At 52.6% G+C, this 25255-nt stretch overlaps 1 protein-coding gene and 1 long non-coding RNA gene across 3 annotated transcripts in view; one reads left to right on the top strand and one right to left on the bottom strand.

Annotated features, from left to right (window-relative positions):
- Positions 1-25255, top strand: part of SLIT1 (slit guidance ligand 1) — a 180979-nt gene that overhangs the window by 151903 nt on the left and 3821 nt on the right. For both annotated transcript variants that reach the window (XM_058697335.1, XM_058697334.1), the window contains exons 22-33: positions 614-682; positions 3193-3264; positions 5709-5780; positions 6649-6720; positions 13842-14005; positions 15948-16072; positions 16374-16471; positions 19107-19246; positions 19432-19525; positions 21896-22033; positions 23331-23568; positions 24992-25122. In XM_058697335.1, coding sequence (XP_058553318.1) covers positions 614-682; positions 3193-3264; positions 5709-5780; positions 6649-6720; positions 13842-14005; positions 15948-16072; positions 16374-16471; positions 19107-19246; positions 19432-19525; positions 21896-22033; positions 23331-23568; positions 24992-25122 — 1413 coding nt within the window. The remainder of the gene's footprint in view (positions 1-613; positions 683-3192; positions 3265-5708; positions 5781-6648; positions 6721-13841; positions 14006-15947; positions 16073-16373; positions 16472-19106; positions 19247-19431; positions 19526-21895; positions 22034-23330; positions 23569-24991; positions 25123-25255) is intronic.
- On the bottom strand, positions 22469-24995 carry LOC131493152 (uncharacterized). Its single transcript, XR_009252490.1, has 3 exons — positions 23518-24995; positions 23159-23271; positions 22469-22984 (listed from the first exon to the last, which is right to left on the bottom strand). It is a non-coding gene; the product is annotated as an uncharacterized LOC131493152 (long non-coding RNA).

The raw sequence follows: 25255 nt of genomic DNA, 5'->3' as shown, positions 1-25255 counted from the left end.
CACAGCACATGAGCAGAGACCAATGGCAGGAGAGTCAGCAGCTGTGGGGTGCTGTTGAGTGAGTAGGAGAGTCACCTTGAGGGTCCTGAACCTGGGTGGTTAGGATCATGGTGTGATGCTGAGGGGGTCAGGGGAACCAGTTTGGGTGTGAAAGCCCTGAGGTCAGGTTTGGGCAGGTTTGGGTCTGGGGCTCCCACGGGACCAGCCGGCAGGTGGAGGGAGGGCCTTGCTAGCTGGTGAGGGGCCTGGCAGGTGGACCTGAGGGGACTAGTGGCAGATCTGACCCGTCTGGCCAAGAAAACTGCAGGGCAGAGAGGGGAGAGAGAGGAGCCTGGCATTGAGCCCTGGGTAGCGCCCGCCAACAGGGAGGAGGCTGAGAGGGCGAGGCAGGGGCAGAAAGGAAGCCAAGGGAGGCTTTGTGTGTCAGAGCTTTTACCGAGTTCTTTGGGAGGCATCTACACAAATGCCTAAGAAACTTGCATCTTTTCTCCTCCAGTTAGTGATTCTGGGCCAATTGTGTGGTCTGCACGTAGGAGAGGAGAGGAACTAGAAGACCCTGGCTGCAGGGGAGGCTCCCCTAGCACCGCACTAACTGTTGTGTTCTGTCCTGTAGTTACTTGGATGGGAACCAGTTCACACTGGTTCCGGGACAGCTGTCTACCTTCAAGTACCTGCAGCTTGTGTGAGTATTCGGGCCTCTCGAGGATCCCAAGCCTTCCTTAGAGGATGGCGGGGGCGGGGGGGGGGGGGGGGGGGGCGGGCGCACTGGTATCTAACCAGTGGAGCTCTGGCTCCAGCTTTTCTGGAATTCCCTACCACTCGGCTTCCAGCTCATCTGGTTTTTATTTTGCCCCTCCCCTCCCTGCATGTCAGTGCATAGAACTGTGTTGCCACCTAGTGGCCATGCTTGGGAATGGCATGGTTCCTGGCTCCCTTGAGTTGGACCCTGTCCACTTCTCCCTAGCCTGTCACCCCAAGCCTCCATCTGGGCTGAGAATTATTGTTAATGAGGGTCATCCTGGCAAAGGAAGGGGGCCAGAGCAGAAGTAGAGGCTGATGGAAAACGCAGTCCATCCTTGGCCCCTAAACCAAACATGAAATACGACAGCTACAAATACACATCAGTGACTAAGTTTTTCTTCAGGCTAACATCTCTTTTTCTGTTATTTACACCTTTGAGCCTTTCCACTCCATGAAAATATATGAACTAAGCCTCAGAATAAACTTCATTTCTTCTCAGCTCTCCAACCTAATTAACACCTCTCTCCAATTGTCTTGGTGTGCTTATTGGCTAGATTCTCCCAAAAAGAAGTCCAGAGAACATTCCATGTTAGTTTGGCTTGGAGCAGTACTACTACTCAAAGTGTGGTCTATAGACTAATGGTCACTAGAGAACTGTTTGTAATGGGTCCGCAATTAGATAAGAAACTTGCACCAGAATGTAAATCAGTGTCTTGCTTCCATCACTGAGAAGTGTCACTATGAAAAAAGCGTTCGCTAAACTAAGTTGTGTGTTTAGCGTCATAGGTGACTGCACTTTGGCACAAGGTCCTTGTTGTGGGACATTCAGTTCAGGGACTGGCTACTTTGAGTAGCACAGAATCTTGAAGCTCCAGTGGATCTGTCTTTGCTAAAGACCTAGCAGATGTGTTTTGACTGTTCCAATGGTGTGAGGGGTGGGAGGAGGGCAGTGATTTGGTGGCTGGTGACAGAGTAGCAAAGACATAGACGGCTTTTCTCTGGTCTAATTTGAGGCAGCTACACTGGTGGCTTGGATACCTTTGGGAGGAAAGGAGGGAGAGAGGGCCGATGTGGGGCCAGTCCTTGCCAATCAGAAGCAGGGACCATGCGGTGTGCCGAGAGCTCAGAGAAGAACCGCAGTGTGGCCTGAGAACAATAGACCGGTCTTAAATGAGTTGGAGGAACATTTACTAAGAGGAAATGAAGTCAGGCCATGTGTGGGGGCCAGAGCAGAGGCAGAACTCACCAGTAGGCAGAGGGAACAGGGGCAAGAGAGTTTCAGGAAGTGTAGCAAATCTATGCCAGGCATGTGGGAGGCAGTGAGGGAGAGGTGGGCCAGAGCCGGGAGCACCTAGCAGGTGGCTGGGATAATTTTTTAGGCAAATGAGAGCCACTGTGGGATTTGGCAGAGAAGTGACCTAGTCAGATTTGTGTCTTAGAAAGATTCAGGTGGTGCCCGCCCGTGTGGAAGATGGATAGAAAGGGGGCAAAGCTGTAGGGGAGAGATGAGATACAAGTCTGAGACAGAAGCCAGGAAAAGAGATGGCTTGAGTAAGCAGAAATGAAGGAGGAGGCTGAGAGAGAGGAGCTTGGGCTGGGGGGGTTGGTTAGGGCAGTGTTTCTGGGTCCTTGGGGCTGTGGACTAGGTGGGTAGGGGGTAGGAAAAGTGCAAGATGTGGACTGGAGCTCGACTGTCTCTGGAGGGGAGTTCAGAGGTGAGGGCACTGTTGCACGTGGTGGGGAGTGAAGCCAGGAGCTTCCCGAGGCTCCCAGAGTGGACTAAAGGAAGAGGGTCAAGAAGGTAGGGTTGTCTGGGAAAGAAGCTTTACCAAGAGATGGAGGAGGCACGGCCAGGGAGGTGGGGAGGGGGGGTGGGAAGACAGTCAGGGGTCTGAGGATGGATGGGGTTTGAAAGGAGGTTTGAGAAGAGGGGTATCAGTTGTGACGGGGGGGGGGGGGGGTTGGGGGGGGGGTGTTACTTGATCACCCTGCTTCATTTGAAAAAAGGTGGTTATTGTCCCCTTGATAGGACGGTAGGAGAGCTAGGGAAGGAGCCTGTGTGAAGTACTAGCTAGAGAGAAAGCACGGAGCCCACTAGATCTGGTAGTTCCTTGGTGGGAGCATTTCCACGGTGGAAGGGGGCATGAGCCAGTCTGTCCTTGTGGGGGGCAGGGTGGGGTGGGGAAAGGCAATGGAAACATGTAGCCCTGAGGACGCAGCGGGAGTTCAGGGAGCAGAGCAGAGGGCTGTAACTATTGTGAACCAAGTGCCCCTCTCTACCACCACCCCAAGCCCCTGCAGCCACCTGGCTGGGGCGGGAGGTGGGGGGGTGGGAGGGGGAGTGGCGGGGGGCGGGGGCATGGACAGAGTGGGGGAGGGGAGGAGCCTGTAGCAGAGAGCCGGGATTGGGTTCTTCTTTCTTCTAAGCAGTGATGCTTTTGTCTTTTCCAGGGACTTGAGTAACAACAAGATCAGTTCCTTGAGCAATTCCTCCTTCACCAACATGAGCCAGCTGACCACTCTGTGAGTCCCAGTGGTGGGGAGGTGGAGAGAGGGCACGCGCGCTGTGTCACCGAGACTTTCTCCAAGCCCCACTGGTCACTCTTCATCTACCAGGGAGTGTGCCTGGCCTCGCCAGCCAAAAAGAAAAAAAAAGCAAAAGCAAATTTTTTCATTGTGAAATATAGCATACATACAGAAAAATGCAAAAAAAATATAAAGTACAATTTAACAAATAACCATAAAGCTAGCACATGTGTAAATACCTAAGGCACAAAACGGAACACAGCACGCCCAGAAGTCCTTCCCCCAGCCCCTTCTTGATCATTCGTTCCCCCCTCCCCACCGTCTCCAGGAAGTCCCTCCCCTGACTTTTATGGTGATCATGTCTTTGATTTTCTTTATAGCACTGCCATCTACATATGCACTTCTACACAAATCAGTTTTCTTTTTATGTAAATTAAATCATACAGGATGTATTTTTTTTTTTGGTACCTGGCTTATTTTATGTAGCATTATGTTTGCGAGGTCCACTTATGTGAAGCCGCGGTCTGGTCATTTTTACTGCTGTGTAGTATTCCTTTGTAGGAATATGCCATACCTTCCTTACCCATCTCACTACGGATGGGTAGTGGGGTTGTTTCCAGTTCGGACTATTGTGAACGGTGCTTCCGAACACTTTTGTGCCCATATTCTGAGTTGTTTTAACGATCGCTTTAATTACATGCCAAGCAATCAGTTGGAAAGAATAACAAGCAGCCCGTATACTGGCCTGAAGCTTACGGGGGTATTCCACTCCCCTTCTCAACACCTCATTTTACAGATAATGTGCCAAGAACTTAAGAACTTTCCCTTGGGCTCCACTGTGGTCCAACATTAGAGCCAGTACCCCCAAAAAAGGATGGGGTCGTGACCCAGCCAGACCCCCAGGAGCAGAAGGTGGGCCCGAGGCCATGAAATTCTGGTTCTAGGTTACCCACCTGCCCTTACTTGCTCCAGAGTCTTCTCATCAACTGGTTCCCATTCAGAGTCTTTGTGAGCCTGGATGTGAAGCTGCCATCAGCCAGGGAGGTCCTGCCCACCAGGGGCCGTTTGGCAATGTCTGAAGCATTTTCGGTGGTCAAAGCTAGAGCGGGGGCAGGCGAAGCCCCCAACACCTTGTGGGCAGAGCCCAGGGATTTTACCGCTACACACCGTAAAATGCCCAGGGCAGCCCCCCAACAAAGAATTGTTGGTAGTGCTGGGCTGAGAAGTCCTGGTCTCAGTGGTTCCGGCAGCTGCCGGGGGAAACAGAACCCATTCCTGTGACAGGAGCACACCCCTGCTGTCATTATTACTTGAAAATAGCCCTAGTGAGGTACAGTCAGTATAAAAGAAACTGTACATGCTTACGGCAAATAAGGATACATCCTGACTTACGTTCACGTCCTTGGAACCGTCACCACAATGAACACAGAGTCCCCTTCCGTCACCCCCAGAAGCCTCCTCACACCCTTCTGCACGGCCCCTCCCAGCACCCCCGTCCCAGGGCCGCCACCATTCGGCTCTGTGGGTGAGTCCGCATCGCCTAGGGTTTTGCATGTTTGGGATCGTGCAACGATACTCCTTTTCGTTTGGCATCTTTCAACCCACACAGTTACTCCGAAATTCCCCCATGTCATCGCCCGTCTGGGTAGTTCCTTCCTTCTTGTCAGCGACTAGTGATGTCCCACTGTATGGCTGCTCCGGAGTGTTCCTGTCCCTCTGCTGATGGACATCTGGAGCTATCACGAGCATCACCTCCCTTGTTGTCAACCTGCCCATCTACCCTTGATGGATTCATTTATTTGGAAACATTTGGGGAGAGTGGGTTAGCCTGTGGACTCTGGAAACTGAGAAGCTGAATTAAAAACCCAGCTTACTGACTCAATTACGCCACCCTGGCGAAGTTCTTTCACCTTGCAGGGCCTCAGTTTCCCCATCTTTACGATGGGGGTAGTCATGGTGCCCTCGTCACCACCACAGCTTCCCAATGTTAGATTACTAGCTGGGCCTGGACCTCACCTGTCCACTCTGGAAGTGAGGCAGGTCCTGGTCCGGTGTCCACTTCACGGGGACCCTGCCTCTGGCCCTTGCTGGAGTGGCCTCCACAAGGAAGTACACCCAGTCTCCTTACTGAGGCCTCCCTGGGAGCCGGGCACCGCGCTGAGGGCTTCACCTGGGCCATCTCCCCTTACCCGCAGAAAAACCCTATCAAGTTGTCATTGTTTTTGTCCCTGCTCTGCCGCTGAGGGAGCTGAGAGGCATAAAAGGGTTAGGGGACGGCCCGGGTCACAGGGCTGAGTAGGCCAGGAGCTCAGCCCACACCCTCTTCCACGCTCAGGCCTCCCTCATTTTGCTGCTGAGCCAGCCTGCAGGGGCCTGGTCAGCAACATGGCGCCCCCCACCCCTGTCCTGCTCCCTCCCTCACCCTCCCTCTCATCCCACAGGATTCTCAGCTACAACGCCCTCCAGTGCATCCCTCCACTGGCCTTCCAGGGGCTGCGCTCCCTGCGCCTGCTGTAAGTCTCCCCGTTCTTCATTCTTCATTCCTCTAAAGAGACCCACCCCACAGAGGACCGTGAAGCCCACCTGGTGGGTAGAAATGTCTTCATGTCTGTGATCCCAGCAGAGCCGACAGTGTCCAAAGCTGGGAGGCCTGTCCATTTCCATTCAAGCCCCTCATGGAGGCTGAAGAGTGAACAGAAAACTCTGAGAAATGGGGGTTGCTGTCTGCCCCACTTTGTGTTTTGGGGGAGCAATGGGAGGTGGGGGCATCCAAGATAAGGTAGCCTCTTGTTTGCATGTGAGTTTCCGGTTCCAGTGGAGATTGTTGGCAAGAGATTTGTGAACCTTTCCTAAGAATTCCCACTGGGAGTTTTTGCCCTGTGATCAAAGTCCTCTGTCACGGCTGTTATGAAGTCCTCTCAAGTATCTGCATGAATCCTCTGGCAGCCCTGCCTGGGGCACGGTGACATTCTTTATCCCCAATCTATGGCTTGCCATAGTAACTTTTTTTTTTTTTTTTTACCAAGAAGGACCTTCCCCCCCTACCTCCCCCCCCCCCCCCACCCAGACTTGCTGGCAGAGTGAGGGAGGGCACAGGGTCAGGGCCTTGCGTTCCATTTGTCATGTAAACGGAAATGGTGCTTTGAGTTATTTGTGATGAGTTATTTGTGATGGTTATTTGTGATGGCTGCGGCACAGGGTTATCTACTTGGATTAGGAGGCGCTCCCTCTCCCTTGCCTTGCAGGGTGGGGTCTCTGAGTGGGGCAACTGCTCCCTCTAGCATTGACCTTGACCGAGACCCAAGGATAAGCATGACACACTCCATCAGTTCTTAAGTCTCTGTCCCTGGACGAGGCACTGACAGCCTCTTCTCTCCTCAGGTCCCTGCATGGCAATGACATCTCCACCCTCCAAGAGGGCATCTTCACAGACGTGACCTCCCTGTCTCACCTGTAAGTAACCCCGGCCCAATTCTCGAGGCCTCTTTGGATGTAAAAAGAACTTGTATTCCGAGAAACACGCCCCCCCCCCCCATCTTCTGTAACTGTCAAAGTTTGTGGCTTTTGCCCTGAAACAAGTTTAGCTTGTGAACTTCAGATACTCCCCATCTCAGACTCTTACACATTCGGTGTTTGGTCAACAGCAATGGAATCTGAGAACGGTTCTTCATACGCAATAATAAAAGTGGCGATGGCCATTGATTGACCGCCTCGGCTAATTTAGTCCTCACAGCGATCCTACAGCATAGGCACAATTATTCCTAACCTACACACGGGGAAACAGGCCCAGAAAGTGTGAGAAGCTTGCCCAGCGTTGCATATGTGGTGGGGGCTGGGGTCTTCTGTCTCGAAAGCCCATGCTCTTAAGCAAAAGACACCACACTTGGGCCTCTCCCTTCACGGGGTGGGGGATAAGCTCTGGAAATGTACTGCCCCCAAGAAGTGGTATAATGAGATGTAGAATTGCTTCTAAAACCGTGTAGCTGGCAGTACTATGTGGATTTTTAAAAAGCAGTATGCCCAGGTCCTCGCAAGGGTAAATGTGGAATTACCCTGTGCCTCGGCAATTCTACTTCTAAGTGTGTACCCCAAATAATTGAAAGCAGATTCTCAAAACAGATACGTGGGGCTCCTGGGTGGCTCAGTCGGTTAAGTGTCTGACTCTTGATTTCGGCTCAGGTCATGATGTCACAGTCATGAGACTGAGCCCATGTCTCTCTCCCTCTCCTGCTACCCCTCCCTCATTAATGCTCTAAACAAACAAATAAATCTGAAAACAGATACTTGTACGACCCATGTTCATAGCAGCGTTATTCACGCAATAGGCAAAAATCAGAAACGACTCAAGTGTCCATTGATGGATGAGTGGATAATGTGATATAGACATACATTGGGATCTCTTTTTTTAATTTTAAAGTTTATTTTGGAAGAGAGAGAACGAGCAGGATAAGGGCAGGAAGAGAGGGGGTCAGAGGATCTGAAGCAGGCTCTGTGCTGACAGCAGGGAGCCTGATGCGGGGCTCAAATTCATGAACCGTGAGATCATGACCTGAGCTGGAGTCAGACACTTAACAAACTGAGCCACCTGGGTGCCCCCATACAATGGTATCTTATTCAGCCTTAAAAAGAAATGAAACTCTGTCACCTGCGACAAACATGGATGAACCTTGCAAACATGCTAAGTGAAATAACCCAGACGTTACGGGACAAACATCATATGATTCCACCTATACGAGGCCTAGGAAAGTCAAATCAAAGCTACAGAAAGGAGAATGGTGGCTGACAGGTGCTGGGAGCAGGGGGGAAATGGGGGATTTTTGTTCAGTGGGTATAGAGTTTCTGTTTGGGGTGATGAAGAGTTTTAGAGCCAGATCGTGGTGATGGTTGCACAACATTGTGAGTGTTCATTGATGCTACTGAACTGCACGCTTTTGCCATTTGGAGAAGATGGGGAAAGACTTTCTAGGAGGAGGGAACAGCATGGGCAGAGGCGAGAAGGCGAGAAAGTAAATGACATATTCAGGGATGCTGTGTTGTCCAGCATAGGACATACAGGGTTTGGTTGGGCAAGGAGCGTGGGGTCAGAAGAGACGAATCTGGAAAGGAACATTGAATTCCATTGTGAAGGGCCTTTTGTGTCACGCTCAAGAGTTGGGACTTTATTTTACAGATAGAAGGGAATTGTGGAAGAATTAAGTCGCAGAAAACTCCTGGAAAGCTGTGGTGACATGTGGAGGCTGGCTGCATGGGATGAGGCAGGAGGGAGCCTGGCTGGAGATGGTGGGTCAAGACAAAGGCCAGGCCAGGGCTGTGTGGATCACTGTTCTCGGTGACTCCTGGTCAACAGGGCCGTGTTTCCATCTGCGTTTGGTAGTTAGTGGTGGTGAGCTCAGATTTTGCGGATGTTTGGAACTCTGAGGACCTAAATTAGAGACGCTTCTCTCCAGAGGGCATTTGTGCTTGTCTTCACGGGCACCAGGGTCTGCCCTGCTCCGGGCCCACGCACCGCCTTTCCTCACCCCACCCCCCACTATGACAAGGGCCTGCTTTAGCTGCCCATGCCCCCAACACCACTTGCCAGGCAAGGCCTCTTCAAGCATCTGGTCCACCTTTCTTGCCTTTGGATTCCCCCTTCACGTATCTCCTGTACTTGGGACTTAAGTGTGCAGTTGACTACCCTTCCTTCTTCCTGATGAAACTGAACAATATCCAAGTCCATTCCGATTTTGACTCTAGCTCAAAATCTAGAGGCCTCGTTTTTCAAGGGGGAGGGGGGAACAAACAGCATGTTTTCTACAAACAAAAAACCAGAGCTGCCAAACAACCGTTGAACCAGACGCATCTATAAATTCAGACTTTCTTTAGGAGAACAGTGACATCAAGCCAAAAAGCCAGATCCAATCTGGAAGAAATAAACCAGGAGGTAGAGATCCGTTAAGCAGCAATTGTAGAACAGGGCGTCGGCATTGCAGATTAGATGTGTTTGTTCACTGCATCCAAGCCCCTCTCTCTACAGGGCAGCATCTGCGTGAAAGAAAGCTTCCAGTGAAGCGGCGTCACGAATAAGGTCTGCCCTTCATACCCAGGGTCTCAAATGGAACTAGGCAGCAGCCTGGGACTTGTGCGTGTGCTTGTGTTCAGGTGTGGGTGCACGCGCGGTACTGAGGACACGTGTACGTGTGCACACACGTGTCCACCATCTGCCCCGCGCGGGAGAGCCGTAGCTGTTCCATAAGGATTTCTCGAGCACTTGCAAGGAGTCAGGGAGTGGTACCAGGACGGCGTAGGCTCACCGCATTCCGCTTGGCTTCACAAGGGCCGTGTGCAATCTGAAGCGGGGGGAGGCACCCACGGCTCTGTAACAAGTCAGGGGTTGCCCAAGAGTTAGCATCCGGAGTCCCTGGCTCCTGGAGTGCCCTCTGTTCCTCCTGTGACTCTTGCCCGGGCCTCTCCTCTTCACTAGCAGTATGTGGGAGGCGGGGTGAGCAGGTGCAGTGGAGGCTGAGGTCCACCACATTCAGTCTCCTTGAACTTCAGGAATCAGGACGTGTGGCGTTAGGTTCCTTGTTCTGCCATCGACTTGCAGTGGGATCCCAGACAATTCATTCTTCTCTTTGGGCCTCTTTGTTGCCTGTACCAAGGTTATTTCTAAGGTCCACTGTGGTCCATATGCCATAGTGATTGTAAGCGTCCACACTGCCCTGGGTTCGCTCTGCTGTGGTTTACTTTTATATTTACTTTGCAGCTAGCTCAATTTTCATCCATTTGTCCATCCATCCATCCATCCGTCCGTCTCTTCATCAACAAATATTCACTGTGTGCCAGATCCTGTGCCAAGGTTCTCCAACATCTTTGGTCATTTCTATAATCTGGCATTTTGTTGCCTCTGATTTACTGCATGCTGGGAAGCTAGATCCCGAATTCACTAAGAATGCTGTGTGAAAAAGTAAATATGGTGGGGCACCCAGGTGGTTCAGACAGTTAAGTGTCCAACTCTTGATTTCAGCTCTGGTCATGATCTCACAGTTCATGTGATCGAGCCCCCTGTCAGGCTCTGCACTGACAGCTCAGAACCTGCTTGGGATTCTTTCTGTCTCTCTCTCTCTCTCTCTCTCTCTCTCAGCCCCTCCCCTGTTTGAGCACCTAGGTGTGCCCTCTTTCTCTCAACATAAAATAAATAACTTTAAAAAGTAACTATGGAATGATTAAGTAGATCATACTATGCCCATAGGACGGAATAGCAAGTAGTTAATTGTAATTATGACACCGTAATTTACTATTTGATGAAAACACAGGATAAAGAAGACTGTATACTCTGATTTCACTGAGGTACACGTGTGAACACAAGAACTGGAAGGAAATCCACAAAAATTAAACTGGTTACATTTCTGGGATGATGGGGGAACTCTTTTCTTTTTGCATTTCCTTTGCTTTCACAGTGCGCTTTGTGCATTCTGCATGGTCGTAGGCAGGTGTTCATTCGCAAACGTTCGAGGGATGCCTACGGGTGTCAGGCACAGCGGGGGGGTCGTGGTTCCTGCTCCCCGGGAGCCTCAGTGCAGCGGGAGATAGTGATGCACACAAATAGATTGCCCGAGAGGAGTGTGGGCAGAGGGGGTATAGCTCAGGTGAGGGAGACATGGAAGTTTCAGTATGTGCTAAACTCTACCGTTGGCCGGTCTGTGAAACAGCACAGGAAAAGCTATTTTGGTCCCCGTTCCGTTAATGGAAGCCCAGCGGGGCCTTGGCAGGAAGACACCAAGTATCTTCTGTTTCAGCTATTTCCAAGATACACCAAAGATCAACAACACAGGATTATTTCTACTTTTGCCCGGGTGTCAGCCTGAACCCACAGTCCTTTTGGATCGACGAGCTCTCCATAGAAACAAGGAAAATGCATTGGCCCCACCGGAATTTACTTTTGAAGAGCTTTATATTGACTTTGGTGCTTTCTGTTATTCTTTTTTTCTGCTTTTATGTGAAGAATCGGAAAGGGGCCCTTGGATTTAAGGCGCACTTTTCCTGCCATTTATTGAGGGGCTGCTCTCTGGGGACTGGAACTGTGGCAATCCTGGCCTGTCAAGGCATCCACGGTCACAGTGGCCTCGGCCGCGAAATGAGCTACAGGACTCGAAAGAAGTCATTCGTAATACACTTTAAATTCGTGGCCCATTACCAGACCACACCCCTGCGGTGCATTACAAAACATATTTTAAAATAAATTCTACATTTGCCTCTTGAGTAACATAATCGCATTACCTTGCACTTTTTACGTGAAAAACATTACTCTGGTTCATGTAAACATTTTAGAGCACATTTTTTTGTATTCCTGTGCTTTTTAAAAAAGACTTTGTTGTTGCCGTTAACACACTGCAGCATCAGAAAATCAAGGCACCCCAGCTTCCTGTACCTCTGAGCGGCCCTGGCCCCGTTCAGTGGCAAAGGGAAGGCATCTCCGCTGTCCTGTGAGCCGGGCTGGATGTTGTCAGCAAATCAGGACAGAAAAAATTAAACACACGTCGAGGTTGAACTGGCCTTCTTTTCCACGCTGCGTTATTCCCTTGGTGCCCATTTTAGGTTATTGGTGCTTGTCTTTCTGCCCTCCTCCAGGCTTCAGGCTCTTTAGCGCGTCATAAAGTGAGCCCCGGAGATGTGAGGCGGGCTGCTCAAGGTCACTGGGTAGCGAGCAGCTGCGCCGGCCCCAGTCCAGGTCTCGCTCAGCCGCTTTGTAAGACTGCGCGGTCGTCAGCGGCGCTATTTTGGGGAACTCCGGCTCAGGGTTGCTGCTGCTTTCATCAGACCGAACGCACTTCGGGGGGGTCCACGTCCTCTCTGCTGCCCAGAAACAGGTGGAAGAGGGCAGCGCGTCTATTTGGTGCTTAATAAATGAGCCCAGTCTCACTAACGTCACAGGCCTTATATTTTCAAAATAACGTTGATATAAACGAACCTCTGCCCCAGGCTCTGATTTTTCTATTTGCTAGGCGGAGGAACTCTACCCCCTACCCTCCCCTGCCCTGTCTCTGACCCATCTCTAAATCTCCCGCTGTGAGTCAGTGAGATGCTGCAGTTGTCCGCTGGTTGGTAAACCCTACAGAGTTGGCTGTGTGGTGTTGGTGTCAGGCGAGGATGGGAGGGAGCAGGCATGGCCTTATGCCGCAGGCGGGTGTGAACCGATGCCACCTCGTTTTGGAGGGCCTGTGAACACCCAGCATGCATATCCTCCGCGATCTAGAAGTAGAAGCCTGCTTCTAGGCACCTGTTCTAGAGCAATGCTCACACCTCCCAAAGAAGCACGGACAAGAGTATTCGCTGCCTTTGGAAACAACCAGGATGCCTGGCAAGAGGGACGTTGCTCAGTAAGCTAGGAGATGTCCATTACTTTGGGATGCCAGGAAGCCCTTGGACAAAATGAGGTGGATCCATTTATGCTGATCTGGAAGGATCTCCAAGACATGTCGCTTGGTGACAAAAAGCTGCCTGGGGACGATGTGCAGTAGGTGGATATAATTTGTGAAGAATCTTCTACGTCACTATGGGAGAGGAGCGGGAAGCCACACGCCTGAGCGCGGTGACCATGTGGCCACATGGCCATGGGCCCTTCTGACGTGGTAGAGGCACCGGGTGCAGCTTTTCTTTGTGATGTGGGTATAGTGTAGTTCATTTCAGGCTGTTACAAACAAGGCTGTGATCAGTCCCACCGCACAGACACCTTTATACACCTGCAGAGGTGTATCTGTGAGATAAACTTCCAGGAACAGAATTGCTAGGTCCAAAGGCAACTGCATGGGTGATTTGATAGATATCACGAGGTTCCCTCTGTCAGAGTTACACCATTTTGCTCTCCTGTCAGTAACAGGCACATGCCTTTCTGAAAAAAATGAAGGTGACATTCACATAAGATCAAATGAATCATTTTGGTGTGTAAAATTCACGGCATTTAGTATGTTTACCACGTCGTGTGAGGTGGAGACTTCTGTGCGCAGTATGTCAAAGTAGCTTAGACTGAGAATGCGTTCATGTGCTCCTTGCTTAGTTAAAAATGAAAAGAAGAATAACAGTATGGGCTTCAGAGTCAGATCCAGACCCTGGATCCAGAGCCTGCCCTTCATTCGTTGTGTGACCCCAGGGAAATGACTTATCCCCCGTGAGGCTCAGTTCCCCCTGTTTGAGGTGGAGGAGAGAGCTTACCCCGTGGGGCTCGTGAGGATGTCGGATGCTTGGCTGTGGGAAAGCAGCTGGTTCATCCCAGCGGTAACTGGTGACTCCTTCCCCTCCGTGCTCTCTGGAGATGACACACTGATGGCCTCTGGCCCCAACGGCGCCAGTTCAAATCTCACCTCCCCGCTTTGTGCCTCGGCCTTTCTGAGACTGGTGCAATGTGCACAGTGGGGAGAGTGGGGTGTGGGAGGACTCGGAAGCCAACACGTAGGAAGTGCTTAGAGCAGCACTGGCTACACAGGAAAGGCTCATGTAAGGGGGCTGTTGGGATTTTTGCCAGCCCCTGGCTGAGTGAGCCCAGTGGGTGAAGGAGCCCATTATAGATGCCTGCTTCTCTCTGCTCTCTGACTCAGGGCCATTGGTGCCAACCCTCTGTACTGTGACTGCCACCTCCGCTGGCTGTCTGGCTGGGTGAAGACGGGCTATAAGGAACCGGGCATTGCCCGCTGTGCTGGGCCCCCGGACATGGAGGGCAAGCTGCTCCTCACCACGCCTGCCAAGAAGTTTGAATGCCAAGGTGAGGCCAGGAGCACGAGAATGGGGTGGTGGGTACAGGGTTGCATCCCGCCCACCTGCTGCTGGGAGCCCATGAGACCTGCCTAATCCTGGAAGGGCATTCCAGGAGCTCCTGTGTCCCTGTGGTGACCCGCTGGATGGGGGGGTGGTCAGGTGGCAGGAACGAGGCACCTGCTGCTTGTTAGTATGGCCGCCTTCTAGTCCTGACGTACAACGAACAAAAAAAAGCCAGGCAGAAAATCTCAGGCTGTAAGGGCCTTAATCCCTCCCTGGGGTTATGTAAGGAAAATAAAAATAGCAGCAGCGTTTCTGGAAGCTCCAAGCCTCTCAGCAGCGGGAGTGCTCGGGCCTCTCTATGGTAGGAATTGTGCGCGGCAATTAGCTTAAACCCCGAGCCGCTGGACCCAGCTGCCGCTCGCCTGACATTTGCAGAAATACAGGGACTTGAGTGTGATTGGAGACTCGCTCACGCTTTGCTCTGAAGCTGCCTCACTCAGGGCATCTGTAAATACTCATTCGGAGGTTGATTGACTGATTGACTGACGGCCCGGGAGCCCAGCTGAGCCAAGGGAGGCGGCTGAAGGCGGCCCCAAGCCCAGCTTTGTGTGCTGGGGGCCGCCTAGGGGGCGCAGCCCCTGCCCTCTGCAAGCTCACAGACCTCCATCAAAAATGAAACTGACATGGGGCGCCTGGGTGGCTCAGTCGGTTAAACATCTGACTTCGCTCAGGTCATGGTCTCACGGTTCGTGAGTTCGAGCCCCTCGGGCTCTGTGCTGACATCTCAGCACCTGGAGCCTACTTCGGATCTGTGTCTCCCCCTCTCTCTTGCGCCCGGTCTCTCTCCATCTCTTAAAAAATGAATAAATGTTTAAATTTTTTTTTTTTTTAATGAAACTGACAGCCATAGGCTAATGGCCACCTTCCGTGAAGGATGCTGTCACAGGGGTAACGGTTCAGAGGGACCTGATCTGTGGCTTGCCTGTTGGGAGCGAAACATTTGCTCAATATTTATTTAATGGGGTGGGGTTGACACTGGTAAGTTTTTTTTTTTTATTTTATTGAAATATAACATGCGTAATAGCGAGATACACAGATCATAAGTGAATGGCTCGCTGAATTTTCACAGACTGAACGAACATACCAGGGATCAAAACACAGAACCCCATCAGTGCCTGGGAAACCTGCTCATGCTTCCTTCCAGTTATCACTGAAAAGTGTTTGTTTCTCTTAATGCTCAGACCTCTTCAGCAGAACCAGTATTTCTCCTTTTCTAGAAGGAGTCCTAAGCGGAAACCTGAGTTAACCAGCTAGTTCTATTTATTCTTGTGAGGGCCTAATGCCCCTCACAGGTGGTGCCCCAAGCAGCCTGGCTGCTGGCTCCTCGTCCACCTCCAAGTTCAGGGAAGAGGACCAGTGGGTCCTGGAGGGGCTGGGGAAGGCCTTGCCTGTGGTGACAGGAGAGGGTTCTTTCCTGTTCAGCCTTGGAGAGAAACATCTCAAAGACAAATGGGCTCTTTGCTCCTAAGCATGGCCTCTCATGGAGCTGTGTCCCCTCCTTGCCAAGGCGGCTGCCCTCAGTCTTCTGCTCACCGTGACCATGCTGGGGAGTGAGAGCCGGCTTCAGTAATAGCGATTGTGATGCCCTCACGCGGACAGCTTTGCCCTGACGCCGTGTGGGGGCTCCTTGGGCGTCCAACGCCTGCCTGTTAAGCACTTTTCAGATTAGCTTATTTAGCCAATATGGCCCCCGAGGCAGGTGCTGTTATTAACCACACTTTACAAAGGAGGGTCTGGAGGCCGGGAAGGTGGGCTTAGAAAGGGGGCGTGAACCAGACGCGGAGGAAATAAAGGGAGGGCTGAAATCTCCTTGGGGAGAGAGCTTCCAGCACTGTCTCTGAGGCTGTCCGGCCCTGCCCTCCCCTGATACCTCCCCCCTGCTTCAGGTCCCCCCGCGCTGGCTGTCCAGGCCAAGTGTGATCCCTGCTTGTCCAGCCCGTGCCAGAACCAGGGCACTTGCCATAATGATGCCCTTGAGGCGTACAGGTGTGTCTGCTCCAGCGGCTATAAGGTGAGTGGAGGCTGGGGCTGGGGAGGAGGAAGGCTGTTCGTTCAAGATCAGGTGGGGCTGTGCTGTCTTGTTCGCCACTTTGCCCACAGTGCCCAGGGCAGCTGCTCGAGGGAATGTTTAGTCAATGACCCAGCACGTGAATGAATGAATGAATGAATGAGTGAATGAATGAATGAACAGGTAACTCTCGGGACAGGGAAGCCTGCTGCTGAGCGGGCTGGCTGTCTCTGTCGGCTCACACCAATCCCTGGGTCCCTCTGAGGTCCTCCTCACTCACTGTCCCCCTCCCCCACCTGCCCAGGGCCGTGACTGCGAGGTGTCCCTGGACAGCTGTTCCAGCAGCCCCTGTGGAAACGGCGGGACCTGCCACCCGCGGCAGGGCGAGGATGCTGGGTTCACGTGAGTTGCCTGGAGAGGCTGGAACCTGGTGGGTGGGATGGCCCGGGCCTCCCTGTGTTGGAGGAGGAGGTGGGGGTGTGCTAGAGACCCCTCCATGCCTACCTATCACAGGTCCCTGCTGCCCAGAGAGATGCGGGCCTGCCAGGCTCACAGCAGCAGGTAGGGCGGGGGCTCGGAGCTACACTGCCCGCCCCTGCTCCAGGCCCCTCCCTGTTCGTGCCAGGTGCCAGAGGGCCTTCTGATGGCACTGGGAGTCTATGGCCAAGGCCATGTGCAGTGGCAGTGCTAAGGGGCAGTTTAGGGGTGTTTTAAACCCCTATAATCTCCACTAACCCCAAGGCCTCCAATTGGAAGTCAACCACCTGCTTGCTGTGCCGGGGCTGCCTGACGGCAGGCCCCCAGCCAGCTCCTTGGGATCAAGCAACCCAACCCCCACCCCCAGAGGTGGGAGCAAGTCCTAGTCTCCTCCCGATAGTCCCGCCTCCTGCTAGCAAGTACGGGGCCTCCCGCTGTGGTCTCCTGGGTCATACAGGTCACACCTGGGCTGCCGGGCCTCCTGACTTCTCTGAGCTCACCACGCAAGCCCCCACCCACTCTGCTTTCCCCCAGGACCCCTCCACGAGCCCCCCACCTTCCCAGAGCCCTCCTGGACCCAGAGCTTTGCAGAGGAACACACAGTATTTAGTTACTGAAAATAAACTGCCGGCCGAACAAATTTCCTCTTCAGAAAACAATGAGTCTACTTAGCAGGAATGGCCAAACCTGTCTCTGCAGACCTAAATCACCAGATGTGAAAAATAAAACACTAAACAGCCTCTCCCAGGTCGTCACCTTGGAAACGGCGTCCCTACAGTAGGCTCTGTCCAACCCCCTCCTCATTGATAGACTCCAGGGGCGGGGTTCTGTGGAGAGTGGGGAGCTAGGGGAGCCCCCTCAGACGCTTCCCGCTAGGTCGGGGTGGGAGGCCTACAGATGACAGTAGGCCCCGAAACAGTGCGCTTCAAACCTTTTTGCTCACGTGCCCCCACGAAACTTAATTCCATCCCCTCTCACACGGTCTTAGACTGACGGCTGGAATTTTTCGTGGTAAGTTGAACTTTGCATTGCAAGGGAGGTTAGTTTCCAGGATGTTGTAAATATTAACATTGAAAGATCTCACTTTTTACTTCACTCTCATCACTTGCCAGTGGAATCTGAATAGCGCCGCAATTTGATACACTTAAAGATTACACCCATAAGCTCCTGTTTTAACTGCTTAAACGTCTTCCCTCTCTCTCCTCCAACTAGTATTTCCATTTTACTCCCCAACCCCGCCTCCATTTTTGTTCGCATGTGATCTGTTGTGATACTAGAGAGTCTGTTTATTGAGCACGCTGCCATACTTCTTTGCCACCAACATGGGAATGTAAGTTTAAAGTGGTTTTTTTTTTTCTTGTCACCATAAACTTCTGATGAACGGTTTCTTTTTCAGAGTCGTCATTACAATAATCAATGATATACAATTGATCAGAACATAACTCCGCTACAAAATTTTATTGATAATTATTACAGATAACAGATGGAGCTTTTTTGTGTGTAATTTTCTGATTCATGTGTCCCAGGGTGAATATGACAGAATGAGGACTCAGCATCCAATATATTCCTTTATAAAAATATATGTATATAGCTATGAATGCTGAGAAAGAGTTGTTGAAATAAATCATTGGGATTAGACGTTTTATTGTAGCATGCCATTCAATTATTTGAAACCCTTCCGAGATTATATACCAAAAACCCCAGAGTGATCTGTCATCAAAAATTATTTTTAATTTTTAATTTTTTTTAAAGTTTATTTATTTTGAGGGGGGTTAGGGGCAGAGAGGAGAGAGAGGGAATCCCAAGCAGCCTCCGTTCTGTCAGTACAAAGCCTGACATGGGTCTTTGTATGAACCCGCTAACTGTGAGATCATGACCTCGGCTGAAGAGTCGGACGCCGACTGAGCCACCCAGGTGCCCCCAGAAATTATTTTAATGCTCGGTCAATTCTTAATTGTCCCTTTATCTGGTGCCTGAGGGTTTTAGGCTCCAGGCACGTCCCCACCTTGGACTGCGGTTGGGAGAAGTGCACGTGCCTTTCTGAAGCTCTGGGTAGGTCTGTTTAGGGAAGTGTTTGTGCAGGACTTGAAGATCTGGAAATCAATTTCTCAGACATCTCTGACCCACAGATCTCTTGGCAAACCGCAGGTGCTCCCCCGGCTGGAAGATCACTGGTCTCCGGGACCCTCTATGAGCTGATTCCTGTTTACCCCCAGCCCTGTTCTCGCCTCATCCCTGACATATGGGCTAGGTGTCCTCTGCCTCTTTGTCCTCATCTCCCCGGCCTCAGTGTGGCCCCATCCTGGCCTCTCCTCTGGTTGCCGGTCTCCTTGTTGTCTCCCCGGCTAGACTGAGTGAGCTCCCAGAGTGCAGGACTGTCTTGTTTACTCTAACCCCAGTGCCTAGCAAGGGCCTGGCCAGGAGTGGGGACCAAAGCTCTGGGATGATGATGGTCACAGGTGGACACAGGCTTCCACAGTGCCTCAGGAAGGCTGCTGCCCTGGCCCTGCCCACCTGTCCGTCTCTCCTCACCTGCCCGCCCCCCCCCCCCCAACCTCAGGTGTTCCTGTCCCACTGGCTTTGAAGGACCGACCTGTGAGGTGAATACGGACGACTGTGTGGAGCACACATGTGCCAACGGGGGCACCTGTGTGGATGGCGTGGGCAACTACACCTGCCAGTGCCCCCTGCAGTATGCGGGTAAGTGTGGTGGAGTTTTGGCATCTGTGGGGAGAGGTGGGCAGGTGTGCCTGCCCTGAGCCCTGTTCCTGTGGGCAGGATGGCTGGGGCCCTCCCTCAGTGTCTACAGGAGGTTTCTGCCAGGCCAGCTGCCTGGCAGAGATTGGGGCAGCTTCTCTCCTGCCTCTTCCTCGTTCTTTCCCCAGGAAGGGCCTGTGAGCAGCTGGTGGACTTCTGTTCTTCAGATTTGAACCCGTGTCAGCATGGAGCCCAGTGCGTGGGTACTCCAGATGGGCCCAGGTGAGTGTTGCCCATTTCCAGGGCCAGGCAAGGGCATGGGCCTTGAAGTCCCCTCCCCTCTGGTCTCCCCATTCTGTTTCTTTACTTTGTCAAGTGAGTTTGGTCTCAGCTTTACGAGGGTTCAGGGTGGTGGCGGCCGCAGCTTTGGTCAGACAGACCTGGGTTTACAGCATGACGCTGAATGGATGCCTTGACTGCCCTGAGCCTCTTTTCTCGTCTGCAAACTGGGCACCCGGTGTCTTCCTCGTGGGGTGGTTGTAAGGGTCAGATGAGCAAATGCACAGAAAGCACTTAGCTCCAAGTCTGACATCTGATAAGTGTGCCGTAAATGGCTGTTATCTTCCCAGATCCACAATTTCTCATCCCCAATTACAAAATGAACAAAACTCTGAAGATCAAAAGTCCATTTGATAGCAAAATCTGGTCTGACCTGAACGTATCTGGTAATAAAACCGGATGTACAGTGACATGAGGCTACTTATAGTCACTCTTCTTGCTGCAGAAATGTGAGTGTGCGTAATTAAGGGGCTGCCCCAGATCCCGTTAAGTGTTACATAATGCTTTAGGCATTGTGTCACCTTTCCAAACCTCAAAAGATTCTGAATTTCAAAATCTATCTAGCCCCAGGAGGTTTGCATAAGGGGTCGTTGACCGTTGTCACTGTCATTGTTACTGGCATATATGGAAGTGCATTGTCACCTGAAGACCACATAAAGGTCATGGATTTTAAAAATGTTTCCATCTGCAGTTTTGCAAACAGAGTCCCATTTTGGGGAGCCCGTTCCACTGGTCAGGACAAAACAGATGGTCAGGGTTGAGGCCTGTGACTGAGGGACCCAACCCCAGCCACTCAGGCCAGGGTCAGGGGTGGAGTCTCTCAGGAAGCCCACTGTCCAGCAGGAGCCGCCCAAGGACAGTGGCAGGAAGCAAGAGACCGGGGTTATTGAGGTCCAGCCTGAGACTGAGGGGTGCATGGGAGCCCCCACCCAAATGCCGCCCAGATGCTGCACTTGTGGGGTGCCGTTGGGGGGTGGGGTTGCCATGGCAGAGGGGCAGTGGCAGCTCGAGGGGTGTGGCTGCCGCTCAGAGGGGCTGGGCCTCAGAACTGGAATAAAGCAGGACTGCACGCGGTCCCTCGCCCTGTGCTGGGAAATGAGCAGAGAGCAGCTGTGTGGTGCCTGTTCTCGCTCTCCTGTCTTTGCGGGCGGGTGTAAGTAACTCCGCTGTGCCTGCAGCTTGGCGGGTATTCAGTCCCTGAATGACCGAGGGAGCGAATGTAAACGAGTGGGCGGAGGCTCAGCTGCAGCACATTTTCCAGACTGCAGCCCAAGACCCAGTAGTGCATTGCGATCAATAGGGTGGGTCAAGAGTACCATGAAAAACTAACATTGAGAAGCAACATGCCCTTTTACGTAGTAAGGAAAAGTATTGTGGCATGAAACCAGCTTTAGGGGTGCGTGCGTGTGCGTGCTCACTGGGGTAGGAAGGTGTCACTTACAGTCTGGAAAACTGGGAATGAATAAAAACATCCAGGCGGGGTACCTGCCCTCCAGGTTGTGTGGTTGAACCGTGGAGTTTGCAGTTTAAAGAGTTTCCAACGGGGAATCTCTTGATGATAGCTGGGGGTGCTTCCTGGAGGAGGTGAGGTTATTGGCCAGGCTGGACTGGGGCAGGGAGAGAGGAGGGGGATGTTCCAGAATCAATAGGTGTGAAGGTAGGGAAGTGCTGGTGGGTGGGATGGGGGTTGCTGCCAGTGGAGACCAGTCTGACCACAAGGTGGGCCCGATGTGGGGGGAGCAGGCCAGGGGGCATCTTGAGAGGCTGTGACTGAAAAGTAGGTGGAGGAGTGCGCTCCTGATTTGATAGGCAAATGGTTGACCCCCAGGTCACCGAGGCTGGGGGCTGGGCTGGAATCGCTGAGAGGGGTCACCAGCCCTGCAGAGGGAGGGCCAGGAGGCTGGTCCAGTGGAGCTGGGGAGGCTGGAGAAGAGGGCAAGATGAGCCCCAGGATTCAGGGCCTTGTGCTGGGGAGAAGCTGGGCAGGTCGAGAAGGGACTGAAGTTTGGCCTCGGTTGTGTGGTCAGTGGCCAGGGTGGGTCTTCCGTGACCGGATCCCCATCTCCTCGTGCCCCTCGGTGTCTATCCTCCCAGCCCGGAAGCTGCTGTCACTCAGAAGCCCACACAAGCTCCTTTCTTGTGCCAGAAAAGCGTACCAGGACGGGCTGGGGGCATCTTTCTCTCCAGAGCTCTGCTTGATCTCCTGGGTGTCCCACAGACGCGCAGGCCTTGAGGTTCTCTGTCACGTACACACAGCCCCTGGGCCCTGCGGGCTCCCGGCTGAGTGAGGGACTGATCCCCCCACGCCCCCAGGTGTGAGTGCGCATCAGGTTACGCAGGTAACAACTGCAGTGAGAACCAGGATGACTGCGGGGATCACCGTTGCCAGCATGGGGCCCGGTGTGTGGATGGAGTCAACAGCTACTCTTGCCTCTGTGCTGAAGGCTACAGGTGAGTGGTCCCACTGTGCCCTGAGTGACTGAGGCCTTCTAGCCTCCAGCCACTGAGCCGGCAGGAGGGAGCCAGGGTCAGAGCCTGGAAGTTGGATCCTGGGGTTTTAACCAAGGCTATGCCATCCCTAGCTGTGTGGCCTTGGGGAAGTTACCTAATAACTCGGATCATAGGCACAGGGTCCCTAAACTGGTTGAGGGAGGGGGTGGTGGGCACAGATTACTGGTCAATGCCCACCACATCCTGCCCAGCAAAACCTCTGAAGACATGTCCTAGCATAAAGGTCATTTACCTTCACAGCCTGACTTCTCTGAAAAGTTGGGGGTGAGGAACACCTGCCCTCCTTCTGGCACCTACCTCCCGTGCTCTGCTTGGGTCTTTTTTTTTTTTCCCCCCACGGTTTTATTGAGATACAATTCACCCAGCTTCAGTATATAATTCAGTGGCTTGTACTCTATTATCAGGATTTTGCATGCATTAACCATAATCAATTTTAGAACATTTTCATTACTCCAACAAGAAACTCCATACCTCTTATCTGTCACCCCACTGCCCCCCATCTCAGCTCCAGGCAACCAAGAATCTGGTATCTGTCTGTAGAGTTCCTTATCCTGAAGATTTCATATAAATGGAATCATACAATCTGTGGTCCTTTGTGACTGGCTTCTTTCACTTAGCGTCATGTCTTTGAGGTTCATCCATGTGGGAGCATGTATTAGAACTTCATTCCTTTTTGTGGCCAAATAGTATTCCGCTGCATGAATAGACCACACTCGTTTATCCATTCATCCGCTGACAGGCATTTGGGTTATTTCCGCTTTGGGCTGTTGTGAATGCTGACGCTACAGGATGTATGCTGTGTCAGAACTACCTGCCGGAAGTACTGTCCCCTCTTGTATTTGTTTAGTAATTGGAGTCTTCTCTCTTTTGCTCGTGTCTGTTTTTTCTTTTCTGTAAAATGGGCAAGAGTAAAATTTGCTAGCAGACTTGACTGCCACGAGCCACGAGTGCTTCTCAAACTTCAATGTGCACACGATCTTGTTAAGCAGATTTAGGTTTTCCATTTCTGACAAATGCCCAGGTGATAGCTATGATGCTGTTCCAGGGACCACCCCTGTTTCCTACCTTGTCTTCAGTATCCTTCTGGCTTGTTCTCTCGGGGAAAGTGTTCATTAGGAGCATCTTCTGTTGCTTTAAGGGTCCAGTTTCCCAAGATGTTTAGTGATTTATCTCCAGGACTGTGGGAGAGAAAGATGCTGCCTTGCCCCTTCTTTGACCTGTATCTTTTCCCTCTCAGTGGGCAGTTCTGTGAGACCCCTCCCCGCCCACCTGCCCCCAGAAGCCCCTGCGAGGGGACTGAGTGCCAGAATGGAGCCAACTGTGTGGACCAGGGCAGCGGGCCGGTGTGCCAGTGCCTTCCAGGTTTCGGCGGCCCCGAGTGTGAGAAGTTGCTCAGTGTTAACTTTGTGGATCGGGACACCTACCTGCAGTTCACCGATCTGCAGAACTGGCCACGGGCCAACATCACGCTGCAGGTGCGTGCCCAGGGCGCCAGTCACAGAGGGGAGTCAGGCAGCAGGGGGCCGTGGCCTCAGGTCCGAGCATCAAACGGCATCCTTGCCCAAAACTGGGAGCAGCCTGTGTCAGTCAAAACGCTTGGGATGTGGGTCAGGCACATCTGGAAATGTTATCAGGTCACAGAAGCAGTCTCAAGGCAGGGCCAGAAGTGGTCTCCTGGGTGACCGGGTCCTCTCCCACTATCCAGTCTTGCCTACTCCTGAGCTTCAGCCTCGAATGCTGCACACGGGTTTCTCCATGTGGCTAGGACACAGTCAGGGTTGGCTCTGGGCTTGTATCTTTGGCCACCTGTCCCTGGGGCCCTTATTTTGCCATTTCGTGTCTTGAATTTCATCTCAGAACATCAGTGTTTCGAGGGCAAAGAGCGGGTCCCACTTGAATGGCACTGTTTGCTAAACGTTTCTTGGGGAGGGAGAGGACAGTGCACATCACATGATAAAAGTTTGCGTCTCCTCTTTGGCCATCTCCCTCTTCCAACAGCTGCATTCCCTACCCTGGCAGCCATTTCTCCTCTCTGTCCTCTTCTTTTCTCCCAGAGCCCTTCAGCCTCCCGACGTGCTCACTGTGCTCTCCCCCACTTTATCACCTCTCCTAAGTCTTGCCCATGTACACTGTCTATACTGCAACAACACAGCTAGCCCAACTGCTCAGTGAAATAAAATTCACCACACCCTCCCAGCCACTGCCTCAGGCACCTCCTGCTGTCCCCGTCACTGGCCTGTCTTCAGTCCCATTCCCATCCCTGGACCAGTCACTGAGTCCAGCGAAACGGGTGCTATGAGGTGTCCAGCCTGGGCTGTGTGCCAGCCCTGTGTACGAGACCAGGGAGTCAGGCTGTCTACCAGAAGCAATGGGGGAAGAGGGACAAGGCAGGATCATCATTTCTGCGGCTTCACAGAGGGCTCCCCCCACCAAGGCAACTCCAGCTTTTGCTCACACAGATTCAGACAGGTGCTACCTCCTGAGTGGCTCCTTCCAGGTTTGGGTGGTCATGGCTATTAGAGAGCCCTCTTCACCTTGTCCTCTCTGTGGCTCCCGGAGGCCCATAGAACAAGCTACCCTGCATCGATCTGACTTTCCTCTCCGGGCACATAGTCCTAAGGTCTCTTACCTGCCCCTTCTCGCACGTCGTTTCCAGGCCTCAGCTGGTCTGTCTGCCTTCTCTCTGTGGCCCTGGCCAGCCTGGCAGTGGATGGGATTTGAACCAGGGGCTGCCAGCCTCTGTCAGCATCCCCTTGAGGATGTGTCCCCTGGGCAGCCAGGGGAGGGCAGCTCTACGCACAGCATCCCTCTTCCAAATGTGGATCCCCCATCTGTCCCACCTACCTGTGCCACTGATGGGTGGGGTGGGGTGGCAGAGAAAGTGCCCTTGCCCATCAGGTCTCCACGGCAGAGGACAACGGGATCCTGCTGTACAATGGGGACAATGACCACATCGCAGTGGAGCTGTACCAGGGTCATGTGCGTGTCAGCTACGACCCAGGCAGCTACCCCAGCTCTGCCATCTACAGGTAAGGCTTCCTCATGCCCACCGCCCTCCCTCAGGGTGTCCCAGGCCAAGAGCAGGTGGTTGTCGGGACCTCCAGAACCTGGGCTGCCCATGTAGGAAGATACAGTGTTTGGGCCCATCTTGGAGCTGAGGCT

This window comes from Neofelis nebulosa, chromosome 13 (genome assembly GCF_028018385.1).
Source record: "Neofelis nebulosa isolate mNeoNeb1 chromosome 13, mNeoNeb1.pri, whole genome shotgun sequence".
Classification (NCBI taxonomy): Eukaryota; Metazoa; Chordata; class Mammalia; order Carnivora; family Felidae; genus Neofelis; species Neofelis nebulosa.
Note: the sequence above shows the minus strand (reverse complement) of the source record. Positions and strands in the feature narration are given on the sequence as shown.